The sequence below is a fragment of the Polistes fuscatus genome, unplaced genomic scaffold, assembly GCF_010416935.1.
Source record: "Polistes fuscatus isolate 324 unplaced genomic scaffold, CU_Pfus_HIC Scaffold5, whole genome shotgun sequence".
Taxonomy (NCBI): domain Eukaryota; kingdom Metazoa; phylum Arthropoda; class Insecta; order Hymenoptera; family Vespidae; genus Polistes; species Polistes fuscatus.
The window spans coordinates 9,155,824-9,176,924 of NW_025113129.1; the positions used below are offsets into that span (position 1 = coordinate 9,155,824).

The 21,101-nt window shown below is 31.9% G+C and overlaps 1 protein-coding gene and 1 long non-coding RNA gene across 14 annotated transcripts in view; one reads left to right on the forward strand and one right to left on the reverse strand.

Annotated features, from left to right (window-relative positions):
• LOC122522348 (bromodomain adjacent to zinc finger domain protein 2B-like) overlaps positions 1-21,101 on the forward strand; it is a 140,090-nt gene that overhangs the window by 83,631 nt on the left and 35,358 nt on the right. For all 13 annotated transcript variants that reach the window (XM_043643393.1, XM_043643402.1, XM_043643398.1 and 10 more), the window contains 2 exons: positions 10,770-10,827; positions 18,092-18,242. In XM_043643393.1, the coding sequence (XP_043499328.1) occupies positions 18,101-18,242 (142 nt within the window). In that variant the 5' untranslated portion in view covers positions 10,770-10,827; positions 18,092-18,100. The remainder of the gene's footprint in view (positions 1-10,769; positions 10,828-18,091; positions 18,243-21,101) is intronic.
• LOC122522349 lies at positions 13,163-13,938 on the reverse strand. The gene is made up of 2 exons (XR_006305033.1): positions 13,905-13,938; positions 13,163-13,203 (listed from the first exon to the last, which is right to left on the reverse strand). It is a non-coding gene; the product is annotated as an uncharacterized LOC122522349 (long non-coding RNA).

A 21,101-nucleotide genomic window follows, 5' to 3' on the forward strand; every position in this document is an offset into this window, starting at 1 on the left:
TGCATATTTTATAAAATATTTTGTAAATCTATCGTCGTTTGCTTGCTTCGAGTATCGGGAAAGAACGGATTGTATTTTTTTAGTCTGTATGATATATATATATATATATATATATAAAAAAAAAGGAAAAAACAAAACGAAAAAAAAGAAAAACGAAAAGAATAAAAGGATTTTAAAATGTTACACACGTCGACATTTTCTCGCGTCGACGCGTTTCAGTGAAATTTTCAAATCGCCTTGACGATATCTTTTTCATTTTTTTTTGGATCGAAACCTTTAAAAGTTCGGTGCAGGACCATTCGGCGTAGTTACGATGCTAGCTAAAAGCGTCTCTCTTTTTCTCTCTCTTTAATTGTAAGAGCTTTGGAAACGTCGAGAAAGAGATGCTATGAAACACGATCTGTTGGTGCGGGTCGAGACGTGGAAGATATTGTAGAAACGGCAGATGTGACCGTGACAAATCGACGAATATGGCGTTAGATAAATATCCAATGCCAAACTATACATCGAAGATCAATCCATGTACAACTTCTCTAATGTACAAAGAAGAAAAATACAACAAATATTGTTATAGTATTTATCGTTCATTAAATGACCAAGACAATTTTTTTTCCCCAAATTATCGATGATATGACACTGGATGATTTATTATTTCATTGACAATTGCTTTTAATTTGTTACGATTGATCTTCGAATAAAAATGTGAATAAAATTGTATATATTGTTTAGAGCATCCATGTGACCAAGATAAATTCTATCAAAATTACAAATACGCAAATGTAATAGAAAATTATATCAAATATGTTGTTTAAATCTTTGCGTTACAATTATTTTACGATTTTAAGTGTGCATGTGCAGATAATGAAAAAAAAATAGTGTCGGATTCATAATTAACGAGTCGAAAATGCCTGAAATATTAATTTTCAAAAACATTAAACTAAATATTCGTATTATGAATACGTTTTTGGGATTAGGGACCTCGGAGCATAGAAAATGTATTATCAAAGCTTTATTCGTTATTTTTATTTAAAATATTAATATCATAGTTCAATGAAATACAACGGACAATATCTAATAAAATGAATGTATTGATTAAAATAAGAAATAATTCGCATTCCTATACGCGTTTTAGCTTGCATTAATAAAATTATGTTCGCGACATTTTCGAAGCGTAGTAAGCGTATCGATCGTTAAACTAGACAATATGGGCCAGCATGAATTTGAGACAGAAAGAAATAGGGTGAGGGTAAGATAAAAATAAGAGGGGTGTACAATGATAAAGGAGAGAGAAAGAAAATCACGTAACGCACGTAGATACAAGCGGAAAGAGAGAATGACAGAAAGAGAAAGAGAGAAATATACAAAGTTGTTAGAAAATAAGGGGAGACGGAAATGGAGAAAGGGGTGGGAAAGAACTCGTGGTAGTAGTAGTCTGATTTATAGGCGACAGGAGCGAAGCGTTTTCGCTTCGTAACTTCCGCCAATTTCGTTTCGTCTTGCCTCGTCAGAGGAACCGAGTTTCCGGTTTCTAACTTAACACCCAACTGATTCTTCTTCTTTCCTATACCTATACTCGTTACTTTTCTCGCAGGATACGATATCTTATCGATTGTTTCGTATTTTCACATTTTACACAGTTTTCACATTTACTGTTAAAACGTTACGAATGACGAACGAAGAATAATTTTCTTTTTTTTTTTCTAACGTATATTTTGATTTTCTAATTTATATCACACATTTAATTCTAATGTTGTTGTTACGTATCAGATATTTGTCCACGTATTATGACATAACATTTAGGGGCAGGGAGAAATATATTTTTTGTTTCTTTTTATTTGGTTAAAACAAATAATTTACGTATTTGATTTTCTAATTTATTTCTTTGCAAATATATTTGCATTTGTATTGCAACGAAATATTTGATTTGCTCGTTTAATATTTGTCGAATAAATAGATGATTTAAATGTTTATCAGATTTTTTTTTGTTTCTTTTTTTTCACATTTACGAATGAACTTAACAAATTAGAAAAAAAATTATTTTTCTCCCTTTTGATAATTCGTCAAAACGAAAATGAAAAAAAAATATAAAATATTTGCAGTTGACATTTCCAATGTATTTCCATTCGTTAGTTGGAATAAATAGGTGAACTAGGTGTTTATCGCGTGTTCTTTGCGATTATAACGGCGAATAAAATAATAGTTACCCGAGTAGGTGTATGTACTAACACACATATATATATATGGTTCGTGGTAGAAAGTAGCGGGAAAGGCAGGAAGTCGAAGGAAGATAGCGAATCGAAAGATAGCATGTAAACGTTGAATTAAGTTGAATTGAGTTGAGTTGAGTCGAATCGTATTCGTGGAACAAGTGAGTTTGTGTAAAATTGAGTATATAGAAACCCAGAACGATATGATACGATAATTTAAAAAAAAATCTATATGTAATACTATTGGATTGTAACATAAATTTAGTCCAGTTTGTTCTTATGTTTTTCCAAATTCATAAAATGGGACATGAATACATGTTACAATATAATATATATTTTGATATGTGAATTTATTTAAATACGCGGTTAGTTTATTCATCAAGTCATAAAACGAAAAATTCAAATAAAATTGAATTGTAATTGCAGGTGAATCACAAATACACGTGCGCGCGTAGACCTTTTGGAATGTTATTTATTTATGTATAAATAATATTATTAATATCTTAATATGTATGTGCGTATTCTTAACGAATTTATAATATTTATTTTTCCTTCGATTCAGGATAAAATTTGGATAAATTTGATACTTCAATTTATAAATTAGTAGTGAAAAGCACTTCTTTTTCTTTTTTATTTTGTTGGTATGTTATATAACTCTGGAAATCTAAAACGAACTCGAAGGTCTTAACGAGAAAGATTCGAGTCAAGCGTAATGGAGCAAAATCTGGGCCGTGCCGACTCTGAGAAGTAGAACGTTAGCATGCAGGTGCGAAGACTCGTTTAGTGCTCGTAGTTTCTTTATTCGATCCTTCGAACGATTGAAGAATGTTTCTTAGAAGTATCTCGGATCAATCAGATTTAAAAAAAAAAGAAATAATTCAATTAATAGATGTAAATTTCTTTACACTCGTATGCCATTCATCTTAAATCCAAATTTTGTGGTAAATCTAATTTCATTTTTAGTTAATGCAATAAATAAAATTATATATTTTATTTTAATTTATTATATTTTTCTTTATTGATTGTAAGTATGGTAAGAAAAGAAAAAAATGGAATTTGGTTTTTCTTTTTTGCATTCGTATATCGTTCAGGATTCGTTTGTCTCATCAATTGTCGGAAATGCCTGATATATGGGACGTTATTGTGAAACAAAAGCGCAGAATCAAGGAAAGTGGTACAGAAACGTGAGCGTATAACATAATATATTTTAATTATTATTCTCTCATCTCGTTAGCTCGTTGATGTTCCATAAATTCAATATTTTATTGATTAATTACATAAACGTTGGAAAATTTATAGATTTTCTCTTCTGAACGAGATGAAAATGGTATTAATGTATACATATATATATATTAATTGTATTGCTAGGAAAACGATTCAAATTCTCTTCAAGATTCACTTTCAAATGTATTCTAATTACACTTTACGAACAACTTAGAAGTACTCTCGACAAAGCCTATCGTGATTTTAATTCAAATTATAATAACGATAGTTCAAAAATCTTTGATCGTTTAAAATGTTTGTTTCGAAAGCCAACACTTGTTACTTTTCTTCTCATTATTATCTCAATTATTAATCATTTAATTAGACAAAATATACGAATACAAATTGTTCGTTCATTTGATAGAAAAATTGATCAAATATAAAATTGTTTACTCGTTTAAGATATCAATAAAAAAAATATCATAAATTAAATATTTCTTCTATTAAATTACGATACGTAGAGATAAAAATAATAAAACTTGTGGCCAATGATCAATTGATCGGAGATAAAATTATTTATTTAAAATATTATCACTAATAATTTACAAACTTTGATATTCTTCTAAATGTAAATAACTAAATAAACATGCAAATAGAAAATAATTTCATTTGTAGGGAAGATCCAACAGATCGGAGATAAAATTAATTTGACTAAAAATTCAATTAAAAAAGAACAAAATTAAGAAATTCAATTTAAATTTTATTTAATGAAATCTTCTATAATTAATGGATAATGAAAATGATTTAAAGAACTCTGTTTCTTTCTCTCTCTCTCTTTTTCTTTTTTTCTTGATTAAAGTTCGAAAGAAATAAAAATGATTTTATTAGGATCACAGAGGCAAACTCGCAAGCACTTTCTCTCGTTTCTTCTCGAATAAAAAAAAAGAAAAGAACAGTACCGATAAGAAAACTTATCCGGCCGTTAGTGTTTCGCGAAAATCGTCGATTAAAAGTTGGAGGTCGGCCATTAGCCTTCACCCACATTGCTCGCGGTCGTGGTCACGAGAAAAAGAGAAAATGAAAGATAGAATGAAAGATAGAAAGAAAGAAGGATAGATAGAAAGAAAGAAAGAAAGAGAGAGAAATAATCATTCTAACCGATTATTCTCATCGTCGTTCAAAATTAACTTATTACAAAATTTGTCTTTCCTTATCGTTAAATATTTTAATTAGTAAGATAATATTTCGCGAGAAAATATTATCAATAAGATGAGCTTATCGCAAAGATACAATTCATTTTTAATTTTCTAACAAAAAATTCATTTGTTTTTATTATAAACATCGTAGGGAGAATTATACATTAAATATTATTAAGATCAACAAATTTATTTTTCCTATTAACGATAGGAAAAATTAATAAACAATTTTCTACGTGCATATACGCAAACAACAAAATTTATGTTTTACGCCATAGTACGAGGTACGAACATTATTTTATTATACCTTGAAATTTTATTCTTTTTCGATTAATGGTTGAGAAAAAAGAAAAAGAAAAAAAGAAAGAACAAACTCCACCACTAATTTTTTTCTTTTCTTTAATGTAATTGACATAAATATAAATGACAGAAGAAGTAAAAGTAAAACCTTGACAACGAAAAACATGACATCGATAAACGATGAGAATATCGAGCTCGAATGTCAAATCGGATCTCAAAAAGCCATTCTCGAGGAAGACACTGACCTAGATATGGTAACACATACGAAGTGAGGTCATGTGTAAAGGCAGCAAACGTGTATATGTTTCTATCTCATTTTCATATATATATATATATGCCACTACGTGCACGTGAGCGTTCACTTACATATATTAATACAATATATACATATGAATATAGACACACAAACTCGTATTCACGAGAGAATAACATATGTACCGTTACAACTATCGTGTCTAGTTTGCATATATTTATTTCTCTCTCTTTCTCTCTCTCTCCCCCCCTCTCTCTCTCTCTCTCTCTCTCTCTCTCTCTCTCTCTCTCTCTCTCTCTCTCTCTCTCTCTCCCTAACTCTAACTCTTTCGTATAATAGTTTCCACATAAGAAGAACAGTTTAGCACGAATGATAAATATGCTCATGCGTATGCATAGCGTGTGTGTATGTGTATGTGTGTGTGTAGGCGTAAATACACCTACAACGTTAAACGGCAAGCACATAAAATATACGATTATGTATTTTCTTCTCTCATTCAGAAAAAAAATAGAGAGAGAGAAGATATGCGTGTGAGCGTATGTATGTGTGTGTGTGTGTGTGCGTGTGTGTAAATTTCACAATATATTAGAAACGAATACAGACACAAGTACATTGGCATGTGTGCACATAGCGCACGTGTGCGCATTTACATACAGCGTTTTAATAGCGCGTACGCTTTTCTACTCTCGCACGAACACATATGTAATATATATATATATATATATATACATATATATGCATAAGATATATATCTCTATACATTATATATATATATTTATATATGTATATATTGGTCTTTCTTCCTTTTATAATACGTATACGTATTCTCTAGTTTTTAAATGTGTAAGTGTGTAAGTGAGAAGAATGTGTGCTTGATTTCATTGTGTAGTAAGTGCTTTACGTTTATGAATGAAATTGTAGTAGTAGCGAGCATGTATATACTACGTGCGTAAAGTTATATCGATGACTCAGCCTCTCCTTCTCTCTCTCTCTCTCTCTCTCCCTCTCTCTTTCTCTCTGGCTCTCTCTCTTTCTCTCTCTTTCTTTCTCGCATGCGATATAATATACATATTTATATACATACACGAGAAGAGAACGTTGAACTCGTCTCGAATGGATTATTTTTTCTCTCTCTCTCTCTCTCTCTCTTTTTCCCTCTCTTTATCTATCTATCTCTTTCGTTCTATATTTTTTTGTTTGCATTTTTTTTTGTTTTTTTTTTCATTGTCCTTGACATAGTTTTTAGCCTCATTTCCTGCTCGAGAAGTAATACGATTTTCGAGTTATGTGATTAATTTTTTATAGTTCTTTTTTTCTAACTTAATTTAATTCTTTATAACGAAAATTTAATATCCATTTATTCGGTTGCTTTTTTTTTTTATTTTGTAAAATGTAGAGTGGTTAATAGTGTTGAAATTTTTCATATCAAAAATATTATACATATTAGTGTTGTTTGTTCAGTTATGAAATAATGTTGTTTTTTGTTTTTCCATTTTGTTTTTTTTATAAATCTACACAAATAATAAAACATACAATTGATATTCATTTAAATATGCACACATATTCTTTTTTTTATTTAAATACAAATATTGAATATTGAATTGACTTAAATGTAAACTATTAAATTATTAATTCATAATATTTCTTACGTAATTTTTCGTACATGAAATAAAAAAACTTCTTAATTTTATATTTTTAATTTTTAAATTTCAAAATTAAAACACATTATTTAATCGACTTATTGAATTATCACTTTTATATACAAAAATAAGGAAATGAAATATATGTTAAAATGAAATATTTTTATTTAATAAATAAATATAATATATAATTTCTTTATTCCGTTCTTCTCTTGTCTCTGGATTGTGTTTTTATTTTAAAAAGAAAGTAGATGCGTTATCTCGGAAAAAAACACACACTTACACAGTTCTCTACATTTCTTGCAATTAACATACATACATACATACATACATACATATACACACATACGTACATAAACTTATACACTTTTTGATTTACGACGGTAGTAAATGGCAAAGGGGGAAACGATTTGCCATGTTTTTATCTTTCGTTTTCTAGCCACTCCCCCCACTCCGTTCCTCTCTCTCTTTCTATTCCTTTTTATCACTTCGTTTCCGGTTATGGCTTTTTCTTCTTCTTCTTATATCTTTTTCTTCTTAAAAAAAGGAAAGGTAACATAAAGAAATAGATATATTAAACACAAAAAAAGGGAATATTAATTTCTCTTTTTATTAACTATAAAAATCGTAAAAATTAAAGTATCACGTATTCCCGTTATATTTTTTTGTCCACATTGGCGAATATTTCAATTTGAAAGCGTCATGCTGGCGGAGCTAGCGATCGGCAAATCCATGCGATAGTCGTGTTATTCATGAATTATGGATATATTCGGTAACATGCCTTGCGCGCGTGCGTATCTCCCTCTAGTAACCCCCTACACCCCTTTTTCTCTCTCTTTCTCTTTTATGACTTGCAAACACATATACGTATGCATATGTATATATGTTACCAAAGTATACTCTTTGTCTCTTTTTCTCTTACAGGATTTGAAAACACCTTTCATATGCATATACGTATATATGTATGTATGTGTAGATGTGTATTTATATATGTTACTACATATACTCGTATAGAAAAAGATGGGTAGATTTCTTAAATGTATTCAATAGTATAATAAACCATAAACTTATCCTTTGGTCGCTAATAACATTGCAAGTGGTTGATACGATTTTAAATAAATGGAAATAAAAAAAAATATATATATATATATATACGTGTGTGTGTATATTTATATTATTAAAGTATACTCTTCCTTTCTATCTCATACAAGGGACTTGAGAATACATTGCATATATATTTATGTATGTATATGTGGTCTGTATGTAGGTGTATATTTCTGTATAAGAATTAAAACATAACTCGTTTAAAGAAAGATGGGTTGATATCAATTCTACAATTTTGAAAATAAAGTGTCTATGTAAGTTTAAGCATGTAGGGGGTATGCATTAATATGTGTATACGTGTATAATTTATAAAAACACATAAGTATACTAACATAAAATGATATATTTATATATAAGTAGACACACGGAGAGTAGTCTACATGCAGCTGAACTTTCAACAGCATTTAGAGTTAGACTAGGTCGGGATTCTCTCCCGGTCCGTTATCAGTGGTTCGCGTTGACAGAGATAAGAGACCTCCCTCGTTAATTAATGAATTAACGTACTCGGATAATCGGCCCGGAGGTCACGCGAACTCGTCCTCGTCCTCATCCTCATCCTCATCCTCATCCTCAATTTTCTCCTACTCTTTCTCGTCGTACTTGTGTGTTAGATATTTAATCCAGTTGAGCCGATACTGCGATCACCATCACCATCACCATCACCATCGTCACCCCATTTCTCTCTCTCCCTCTCTTACCACCCATTCCTCCGACAAATGCTAATTGTTCTCGCCCACTAAAAGATCGAAAGAACTAATTAATAAATAATTAACGAGTCCGGATAAATTTACAGGGACTCGTTTTCACCTGATTAACTCGATACGTTCATTCGTTTATTCGTTCATTCCCTATTGAATATTTTTCTCTCCTGTTAAAACATGTAAACGCATTTCACTACTCTCCAATGTGTGTTTATATATTTACGCGTATGTTGTGTGAGCGAGTGTATGTACCTCTTTTCTCCCCCTCCACCACTTACATTATATGTTTCTCTCCCTCTTTCTCTTTTTTTTCTCTTTATGTTTCTGTCTTTATCTCATGTGAAAACAACTTTGTAAAATGGTGGAAATTAAATAGTAGATAGAGAAGGAAAATTGAAACGATATTCGTAGTACTCCTTTGACGTTCTCTCTCTCTTTCTCTCTCTCTCGCTCTCTTTCTCCTTCTCTTTCTCTTTCTCTTGTATTTCCAAAAAATGAACGAATGAACGAAGCCGTCGAACGTAGTAGGTTCAACCGATGTAAATCATCGGGTATTAAACTTCATCAAGTATTTATTAGCTATTCAGCGGCGTGTAATGTGCCCAACGCCAATAAAAGAGCTGTTTATCGAAGCCCGACCATTCCATTCGTTCGTTCGTTCGATTTCGTTTGCTTTTCTCTTTTATCTCGTATTCGTATTGGTTTCATACGCACACATTATACTTGTATATATATATAAAATATATGTGTTGAAATACACAATATATAGAATATATATATATATACACATAGGATATGGACGAACGAATTTTCCTGATCGCTCATACATTCTCACGATCGTACCAATTCGCGATTACCATAATCGCGTTTACTCGAAAATTATTTTCAACAATGTTGTTTTTTTTTCTTTTTTCTTTTTTTTTTGTTCCTGCATTCTCAACGCTTTACTAAACGATTTTTAATTCCTTAAAAAAGGTAATATTTATTTTTCTGTGTTTTTTTTTTTTCTTTGGGAAAGTAAAACGTTTGAGGGTTGTTTTATATATCGTAGATAAATGTGGCGACATGAAATTTGTTCCTTATTCGTATATACTTGCGATCGGACCAATTCATGATTACCATAATAGCGTTTACTTAAGAATAATTAAGTACTATTTTTTTTATATTTTTTCTAGCGCTTTTTACTGATGTATTATTATGTCCCTGTAAAAAGGGTAATATTTATTCGTTTGGAAAGTAGAGAATATTCGTTGGATTGATTTATATATATATGGACAAGCAAATTTTGTTGTTATTTTTTTTAAACTATTTTTTCCTTTATTTTATCATTTCTCTTTTCCTTTTGTGAGAAAAATTAGAACATTGTAGGGATTGTATTTATAGAATGAAATAGATTTTCTAAACGAAAAATTGTATTTTTGTCGTGTAACTAAATGATTTTTAATATACCGAGAAAGAGAATATTTTTTGAGGGAAAGTAGAACATTCATTTTATTCGTAGCTGTAAGTAGTGTTTCTAAACGAGTGTTTACAAGAGAGTAATATCCATTACCCACTAATTACTAATGGATGGCGATCAACGTTTTACTAGTCTATTTTTCTCTCAATCTCTCTCTCTCTCTTTCTCTCCCACTCTCATACACACATAAACACATACATATTCACTCTATCTTTTGAGTGTATGCTTTCTATCGTTCGATGCAGCTTCTTCCTCTCTCTCTCTCTCTCTCTCTCTTTCTCTCTACATCTCTTTGTGTGTATCGAAGCAACGAGTTCGTTCGACCGTATATAAATTATCTCGCCGGTTTCCAACGCAGTTATACTATATAATGCATTTACGTAATGCAAGTCCGGCCTCGTGTCAATGACGCAAGCAATGATATGCTTCTCCCTCTATCCTTCTTTTTCCAATGATTCTTTTCTTTCACCCTTCCCCACCCCCGACAATTTTCAACAAACAATTTTCTCAAAAACTAAGCCTCCAATAGGAAAAACGTTAATCCCATCCTTTGTTTCTTTCTTTTTCTTTTTTTTTTTTATCAATTTATTATTTTTACCACGTATAATAATCATCCTCCCACAATCTGCTAATTACTCAATTATACTCATCGTTAAGCAGAAAGGATAATATATTTAATTTTTCCCTTTTGTTTTTCTTATTACAGATGTGATGGAGCCTCGTGAAGCCGGCTTCTACTATGAGTTAAGACCTCGTAATTAATTGTAAGTACAATTTCAAATTGTTCAAAATCATTTCATGAATTTCCGCGTAAAACGCTTATTCATGATTATTATTATTTTTATTTTTAATTACGTCGATTTGTTTCAGTGTAAAATCAACCCTTAAGAATTATCCTTTTTAACTCATACTCATTTAAACGGGTTTAGATATATGTAAAACAAAAAAGAAAAACTATATCCACTTGATTGTAATCGTTGATTCATGTACCTTCTACACACCCATGTAGGCTTTTTTTATCGAGTTCGATCGGAGACAACGCGTACGAACTTCCTTCTCTTTATCTCTCCCTTTCTCTCTCTCTCTCTTTCTCTATTCTTCATAATCCACGTGCGTGAAAGCGTGTGTGTCTTTTGTAGGAAAGGTTCTCTTCGCTAGATAGAACCATGTTTCTATTCTACCTAGTACACATTTGCAATCACACGCAGGTACTGGGATACATTTACAATCACGCGCCGGGTATACTACTTACTCTCGTGAGAGAAACACAGAAAGGAAAAAAAAAAGAAAAAAGAGAGAAAGACAGGAAGAGAAAGAGAGAGAGAGAGAGAGAGAGAGAGAGAGAGAGGGAGAGGTAAATAGAAAGATGGTAGTAGAATAGCATACATTTCTCTCTCTTCGTTCGTTCGTTCGTTCGTTCGTTCGTGTGATCACGCGCGGCTGTGTATGTATGCACGAGATGGAGGGTAAAGAGAGTGAGTGAGTAAAAGATAGATAGAAAGAGAAAGAGAACGAGTCAGAGAGAGAGAGAAAGAGAGATAGTCGAGGGATGGTTTTGCTCTGGTGGCTCTGTATTGATTGCTGCTCCTCCTCTACCCCACCCCTCCTCCTCCTCCTTCACCTCCTACCTTCCTGCGACCACCTCTCTCTCTCTCTCTCTCTCTGTGTGTCTCTGTCTGACTCTCTCTCTTATTCACTCACTCACTCGGCTGGGCTCTTCTCGTTTCTCTTATCTTTGGTCTCGCTCTAGCACAGGAACGCAAGCCGCGATGCGATGTCGCTTCGTTCTCTCATTCTCTTTCTCTTTCTCTGGGAAAGCATCAAGATCTCGTGTTCCTTCCTCTCGTTGCCACGTATATCTTCCATTCTCTCGAAAATGTCCGCCGTGATGTGTGAGAGAGAGAGAGAGAAGGGAGAAGGGAGTTACATCGTTCTTCCTATTACAAATCAAACATATTCCCCCTTTTTTTTTTACTCTAATCTGTTATTTCGTTTCCCCCATCAATTATTTCGTCGATGAGATTAACGTATTGTCAACGTTTTCTTTCTTTCTTTCTTTCTTTCTTTCTTTCGTTCTTTTATTTTTTAATGACAAACTTTTTGTAATACGATTATTATTTTGTATACTATCCGAACGTTACTCGTTTCCTTCGCGTTTATCGATCATTCGTTTCTCGTAGATTATTTCACCTTGTGACGTTAGGGCACGTTCTTCTTTTTTCTGATTTTCTTTTTTAACTATGTTATTTTAATAATTTCTTTTCTTTTTTCCTTTTTCTTTTTTCTTTTTCACAGGTCAACAATCTTTCGCGGTCAAGTTATTTATTATGATTTTTATTAGTATAGAGAATAATTGAATGTATATATTATATATTTTCTATGTTTAATTTATTCATTAATAATTCACGTCTAATGTGTGTATGCGCGTGTAGGATTGTAGGATACGCGAGATGAAAAGAATATAAAATGCGAGCAAAAGTGGAGTGAAGAGTAATAAAAAGAAAGAAAGAAATAGAGAGGGTAAAAAAAAAAAATACAAACGAAAATGTCTACTTTGGTTAAATATTAATCCACGCTAGCAGAAGTACGTATATTTGAGGAGTTTTACTATCTACGAAGTCGAGGACGTAAAAATGGGAATATATTTTTGATTTCTTTTTGTTTCTTCTTCTTCTTCTTCTTCTTCTTTTTTTATTCTTTTTTTGTTGTTTTATATTCGAAATAAAATTGGTGCATCGTTCCATCGAATTTTATCTTTACTATCATGCTTGTGTATTTAATTTTCTCTCTCACTCTCTCTCTCTCTCTCTCTTTCTTTCTCTCTCTTGTTCTTTCACGTTGCATACATATATATTTCTTTTCATTTGAACGCTGTTAAGAGTCTCCATAGGAATAATGAAACAGGATTTTCCTTTTTCGAGAAATGTGTATCTATTAATGACACGATGTGAAACGAGGTCGATGATTTTATCGAGAAATTTACTCCTCACTGTATCATCAAGATTTTCTTTCGCTGATTTAAATTTTCTTTTTTTTTTTAACGACGCTTTTTACAATCGTTTCATGTTTAACATATATTTCCCAATTTTTGTTCTTTTATTTCGTTCGCACAATGTCGGTAACTTCGTAATAATCTTCTCCTAAAAAAAGTCAATCGATTTATAATTACTTATTAGAACTATTTTATTTCCGTCAAAATTAATTAATCGTGGCCAATAATCGATCTAACGGATCTTTAGATGCTAATTAAAACAAAAGAAAGAAAGAAGAGAGAGAGAGAGAGAAACTCAAATATATTCTTATCCAAACATATATAGATTACTCATTGAGAAAGTGGTGTAAGTCAATTTAAAAAACAAACAATTGAGACAAAAAATACCATATTTCTGATGTTTCATTAATAATCAATGAAAATCTTATATTTTTCCGATTCTTTTTTTTAAAATCGACTTGCACCACACTTCAATATTATAATAAATTATCGATAAATAAATTTGCTCTAAAAAAACAAAAGATAAAATCAATTTCACGAATATTTAACTTATACATATATACATACAATAATTTGATATAATTAAAATCATTAATATTTAAAGAAAAAAACAATAGGATCGATAATCACACAACAAATGTATTTACAATAAATAATCTCAAAAACAAAAAAAAACAATCACGTATCGTACATAAATGCATAATAAATCAAATATAATAAACCATAAGAATTGAATTATAATTACATTTGAATTATTGATAATTGATAATAAATGAATGCGTCTAAACAATAAGAAAGTAGGTAGGAAGATGGAAGTTCTGTAGGAGGTAGTAAGGCACAAGCAACTACCTGGCACATCGAACAGCAGCAACGGCACCAATTGCTCTCGACTTGCCATTCTCCGTTCACTTCTCTCCCCCCCTGTCCCCTGCCCCTCTTCCTCCTCCACCACCACCCTCATGGCTCCCCCAACCTTCTTTCCTCTTTTTCTTCCTTTCTATCTTTATCTCTCGGTCTTTCTCGTACACAAGTACCAGCTAACTCCCCCTCTTTTGGTCCAACTCTCACCCTTCTTCGCTTCCTACCCCTAAGAAAGAACCAAGAGAGTGAGAGAGAGAGAGAGAGAGAATTTCTCCACCCAGGACGTCTCTCCTAGCATCCCTAACCTACCCACCCCCCTTTCACCCAGAACCGCCCGTTCATCCACCACCTTTCTCACCCTCCACCACCCCGTTTCTCGCCAATTTACGAGCACCTCCGAGTACTACTCGGGTGCCTGAAAACGGGTGTAGCATTGCGAACTCGCCCGGATATTCAGGGACGAAAAGTGCCGAGGACGCGTAACGCTTTTCGTTTTCTTTCTTTTTAGTAGTTTTCGTCCTTTCCATTTTCTCTTTTTCTTTTCTATCCTAGCAAGAACTAGGCGAGTTTTCCTAGCATTCGAGTTTTTCTTTTTTTTCTTCTTTTTCTTCTTCTTCTTCTTCTTCTTAACCGTTCACGTACTCGTTCTTTTTTCTTATTTTTTCTTTTCTTCTTTCCTTTCTTTTCGCCTTTCGCCTTTTTTCTTCCGTCTTCGTCATCGTTTTCGTCGTTTAAAGAGTTAGAAACGGGGTAACTTTGAAAAAAAAGTTTTATGTGATAAAAGACGCGAGCAGTTTTTTTTTCTTTTTATGTCGAATTAGAAAATGTCGATGATCAATGTTGAGAATTAATATTGGAATTTATGTGAATGATTCTTGTTGAATTATTTATAGAGTAAAATTATACCGAATAATTCCAGAAAACTGGAGAAATATTTAATTTACTTGTTATACTTCGATATTTAGAATACTTTACTTATTGTTAGTATATTTAAATATTTGTATAGATAAAAAAACTATTGTATTGCAAATAAGATAGCAAAGTGGAAGGGACCAATGTTTAGAATGTTTGGAAAAAAAATATCTATTTTAATTTATATACGAACGGAGAAATAAATAAAATAAGAATAAGTAAAATAATTTGGATGAAATTTTCTCTGAGGTACGAGACAGAAATGAAATAAATTAATTTATTGGGTTTCGCGTTCGCGACAATTTTTGTTCCCATACATTACTTGCAAAAGAAAATGTTTGCTACATAAAAATACCGAAAAAGATTCGATTATTAAATGAAAATTTTGACGCGCGTATATATAATATATAAATTAATTTATTTAGACGAGAGAGAAAGGATCGAAATAAAATGTAAATAAATTTAAAACGACGGATAAACTATCGAAATATATTTTGGGTTGAAAATGGACGAGGACGCGTATACTAAATAAATCTATTATCTCGAGAAAGAAAGAAAGAAAGAAAAGAAAGAAAGAAAGAAAGAAAAAAAAAGATAAAAATAGATGAACGAAACGAGAAGATATATTTTCAGAGATTTGCTTAATTTATTCTTGGGAGACAGGATAAATGCAAGACATTTTGGAGAATAGGAAATTTCGATCGTTTTACTTTGAAAGGAATAATAATGTTTTCCAATAATCGGTTATTTCCTTAACATTTCAATTAGATTTTACTTTAGACGAATGGTATAAATTTTATCAACCATTGAAAATATACAAATGAAGCAAAAAAAGAAAACAAAAAATACAATTCTATTATCATCGAATAAAACAAAATATTAAAATGGAAAGAAATAATACGAAGAAACGATTGTTAAACTGACAAGACAAATAATTTCGATCATAATTGAAGCATTGAGAACCACAGTGAACAAACCCTTACCAGTTGTGATTTCGAAAAAAAATCCTTTAAAAAATTCTACAAATTCTTATCAATTAACTTTTGTTCAGTTTCGAGAGTGGATCTTTACATTACAATACTGGTATTTTGGGAGAAAATAAGAAAATCTAGAATAGTTCACTCTAGAAAGAGAGAGAGTTCAATCAATCAATTATATTTTATAAAATTGAAATATGATACGGAAAAACAAAATATTAATTAAAAATAAAACGAAGGGGAAATAATAATAAGAACATTTTTCTAACGAACGAAACAAATAGAAAATAGATCATATTTATAGAATATAATATTTAGGTCGCACGTTACTAATTGACGCGTCATCGATTAATAATAATCGTGGAACGGACGAGTAGACAATAACGTTTCCGTATACTTGCAGTTTATGCACATGCATATATCTATATCCATGTACATACACATACGCATACATATATATATAGAGACTTGCTTTCACGACTATTATAATCGAGTAGTATATGATAATAACGGTGTATCGTGCACTGCTCTGGCTGTGTCTAGCCTAGTATAGTATACACATATACACATACACATACACATACACATACACATATTCCCAGACTCATATACATGCATAAATACCAGCTCAACCTGACTCAACGTCGTTGTAACGATGTATATTTATACAACAGCTGACACTGTTGCGAGGAAGAAGGGGAGTATGCCAGTCAGCTGATTGAAACGCTGGAGGGGAAAACATGGAGGGGAGAATGACCTTTATTTAAAGCGCTGGAGGAAACCTTTCTTTAACTGCTAAATACTTCCCCGAATGCAAATGACAGTTTATAAAAGAATAAGAGAAAAGGAAATATATGTATCATTATCTTTAATGTTATATATACACGTGAAAATATCTCGTCGAAATATTAATTGACCTTGACTTCGAGAGGTATTATAATTATTTTTAAATTTAAATAATGAACACAATAATAAATACGTATATGCGCGTATGCGTTTGTGTATTTTATATGGAAATGCCTGGATCGAAATTACAAATGACTTTTACGCGGAAAAATAATTATTATCTTGGAATCGAGATAATTAATGCTTTTTATTAACAATAATTAATATATATATATATACGTATATTTATGTGTATTTAATGTGTACGATCGAAATATTAATGATTGGCCTTGATTTAGAAAGATAATCATTATTTTCAAATAAAAATAATTAAGTTGTATTATTAACAATAATGAATATGTATATATATATGTATATTATTCATGTTGGAATAATTATATCAATCGAATCGTGTTCTACTGAATTTATTATCTGCATTTCTATGTAAATTTCCCATATATATGTAGATGTGTGTGTGTTTGTGTGTGCGCGCGTGCGCGCGCTTTCGTAATACTTCCCAATCGTTTTTATCATTCCCTTACGTAAATGGGAAACTATTAATCAAACGAATTCGGTGGTAGAATTGGAAATATTTGCACTTGTGCTATTTAATACCGTTATCTCTACGGATATAATCATTTGCATAAATGTAAGAGTATATAAAGAAGAATATGTATAAGTTAGAATAGATGCCGGTTCGTTGGTAACGGGTACATTGACCATGCGTGTTACGTTGATAAATTATTCATTTAATACGAGACGAGATATCGAGTCGATTTGTTGTTGTTGAACCTCGAAACGATATCTCGTGAATGTTAGTTGATCACCTTGACTTTGAATATGTGTATATATATGTATATATAATAAATATAATATAGCATTCAAAACATATGCAACATTCATTAACATCTCGTTTTTGAACTAGTTTAACGAGTTCACTTTTAATATCGATGATTCATAGAAAGAAAGAAAGAAAGAAAGAAAGAAAGAAAGAAAAGACAATAATAATTATGCAAATTAATTGTAACATTTTTTTCTCATTTATATGATCCGAGATAATTGTATTCATTAATTTTAATTATAATTTTATTAAATAAATGTTCATCTAGATAAAAATAGAAATAAATATTTTGTTTGGTATAAACAATTGATTACAAATAGATGAAAAGAAATTTAATCGATACGATATTTGTTTAATTGATCCATAATTTATTTACTTTCTTATTTTTTCTTTATCATTTCTTTTGTTTTAATATTTAATTTGTAAAATCTACGAATATCGTCAGGTGAGAATTTTATTGGCCGACAAAACGAAAGAATATGTAAAGTTTATGCAAAGGTGTAGATTTATAAGGGGAAATAATAAAGAAGGTTTTAAGACTTTGATTTTATTTTGTCCAGGGGACTGGCATGGAGAAGGAGAACTCCGCATCAGGCGGAGGTGGCGGAGGTGAAGCGGCGGCAACGGCAACGTCGGGCTCCACCTCCACCTCCGAGAAGCTCCAGGCGGACCAGGCCAATCCGCTGCTCGATCCCACTGCACTTTTTGGTGGTAAGTACCTTTTATCTTCCTTGGACCATATAACACGATTTATAGTTTAATAATATAACTTACGGTAATACCAATAATAATAATAATAATAAGTATAATTTACATGCAACGTTAATGACATTGAATATAATCAAATAATATTTTAACACGAATATTCTTACCATTTCGTTGTATTTCGAACAAGAAATATTAATGAATGTCTCTTTGAAAATAACGAATAAATAAGAATAAATTAGATTAGTTAACGTGTAGTTATAATAACGGAAGTAACAAAATCATCATTATATATATCTTGTAATCCTTATTATATATATCTTGCAACCCTATTGATATTAGAGTATATATTTAACGTGTATACTTATATACGTAAGTATTCCTAAACGTATATGAATTGTTCGTGTATTTGACAACTATCATCGGTTACCTGATCGGTATATCTGTAATTAGCGGTTTAATAAACGTTCGCATAATGAAGGTTTTGATCGAAACTAGAACGTTCGACTATCGAACCTAGGTGCATAGCAGCGTTCTGCCGCAGGATTGACCAACGACGGCCATCATCGCGTCTCCTTTCACAAAATATGTATTTACATACTACATATACACATATATACAAAGATACACTACATACGTACATACACATAGGACAGATAGATGAATAGATAGATAGATTCGTCGATGAATTGCAAGATCGATATCCTTCGACTCGTCTAGTCGAAAGAGATCGTCGAAATCGAGGCTTGGGTGGGGATTCTCATACCATATTACTCTCTCTCTCTCTCTCTCCCACCTCCCCCTCCCCTCCTCCTATCTCTTTCTCTTGCTATCTCTCTCGTTTACCTCGAATGCGACGCTTAATTAATCGATCCGATAAAATTGGAAAACCTTCTCGTGTGTGTCCTCTCGCAAATCAATGCAAATTCCATTGAGACCCGTACTTGCAATATTTAAATTGTACGCTCGACGATACTCGACTTTTCTATATATTCCCCCCTCCCTGTTCCTTTTTTTCTTTTATCTCTCTCTATCTCTCTCTCTCTCTTTTTGTTATTTTTTTTTATATCATTGAAAAAAATTAAACTCGTCGAATTATTTTTTCTCTTCTTTCCTTCCCCTCCCCCAAGGATGGAAAAGAGCATACGAAATTGTTTTAAAATAAATTAATCGTTCCAAAGTATTACTCTTTACACAGAGTTATTTATTTATTCATTTATTTTTATTTTTTATTAAAGCGAAAAAAAAAGCAACAACAACGAAAATGTATATGAAATTCGTTCGATATTATTTGTACGATCGAATTATTTAATTTTTTTTTTTTTCTTCTATATATATATGCGCGTACGTAGAATAAGACAATTTTTCTTCACGTTGTTTCAACTCAAAGAGCGAGTTTGAACAAGACAAATGTGACAAATTGATGATCATAAGCGAGAAGAGAAGGGGTTGTTGCGAATAATAATTAATAATTCCGCGTAGATATGTATAAGCCTAGGTTGCTGAAGTGTGGGTCAAGCATTATCGTCTTTACGATCTGTTTTAGTCGCCGATAAAGTCGCATGCTTCATTAATCATTCTCTTCTTTATCCTCTCTCTCTCTTTCTCTCTTTCTTTCTTTCTTTTTGTCTAATATCTCGACTCTCGTACGGCTGTACGAGTTGCTTCTATCTATCTTTCTATCTATCTCACTCACTCTCCTCTCTCTCTCTCTCTCTCTCTCTCCCCCTCACTCACTCAGTCACGCAGTCATTCACTTACTCACTTACTCTTTCACTATCTCTAACACTCGAAACACACCAACGCGTTTTACGCTTTTTTCTCTAATTCTCCACTTCGATTTATCACTTTCTCATCGCTAAGTAAGTATTTAAGTACACGCATACATATATATATACTTACCGCCTACATATCAATTCTTTTATTATCCATGCGAATTTAAGAATTCTTCTTCGAATGCTCCTTTTCCTCTTCCCCACTACTCTCATCAATTAAAAAATATTCTTTCGTCTCTAGATGACATCGACTTATTCCGTAACTTAATATATACATATTATACTATATAAAATATAAAACAAAGATTATAATAATACCATGACTATAAACTCATCTCATAAGTATATTTATATATAATATATATCTATTGATTAGATATCTATACTATTCGAATACTATACATAATACTATCACGTAACTCGTACTACTTTTGTAATTTAATCTCAACGAATAATATCAAATCTATAATAATAATAATAATCCATCCATCCACACACATCCATCCATTTATCCATGCATTCTATATTGCGAAATAGGCAAAACACTTATGTAGCTTTTGGTATTTCATTCATCTAAATGCGAAACATCGATGCGATAACGATATAACGATAACCAAAACGTCCTACGCGATGTCGTATGCAATGCGGACAATATAGAATAGGCGGAAACACCCTAAGTCCCCCAAAATGTTCCCCTTTAGAAACGGAACGCAATTGGAGAAATCCACGAACGTTTTAGGAAGGACTAGTTCCAAAAGTCTTGGCGATCCTACCAGATTATTCCTAAAGACATTTCTGCGGACTTGACTGTTCCGTGAACTTCTCCTATGCACTCCTCCCTTCCACCTTCTCCTCCTCCTCCTCCTACAATCAGCATCCCTTCCTATCTCATTCGAGAGAACGTTTCGAGAACGATTGATTCCCAACGCTACTACTCGAGCCGGCATCGGGCCAGTCTCTCTCTCCCACCCTCTCTCTCTCTCTCTTTTTCTCTTTCTCTTTCTCTTTCTTTCTCTTTCTTGCATTTTCTCTCTTTCCCTCGCGTCCTCGTTGGCACAGGTCTCTCGAATGCTGTTCCATCGTGCGCGAT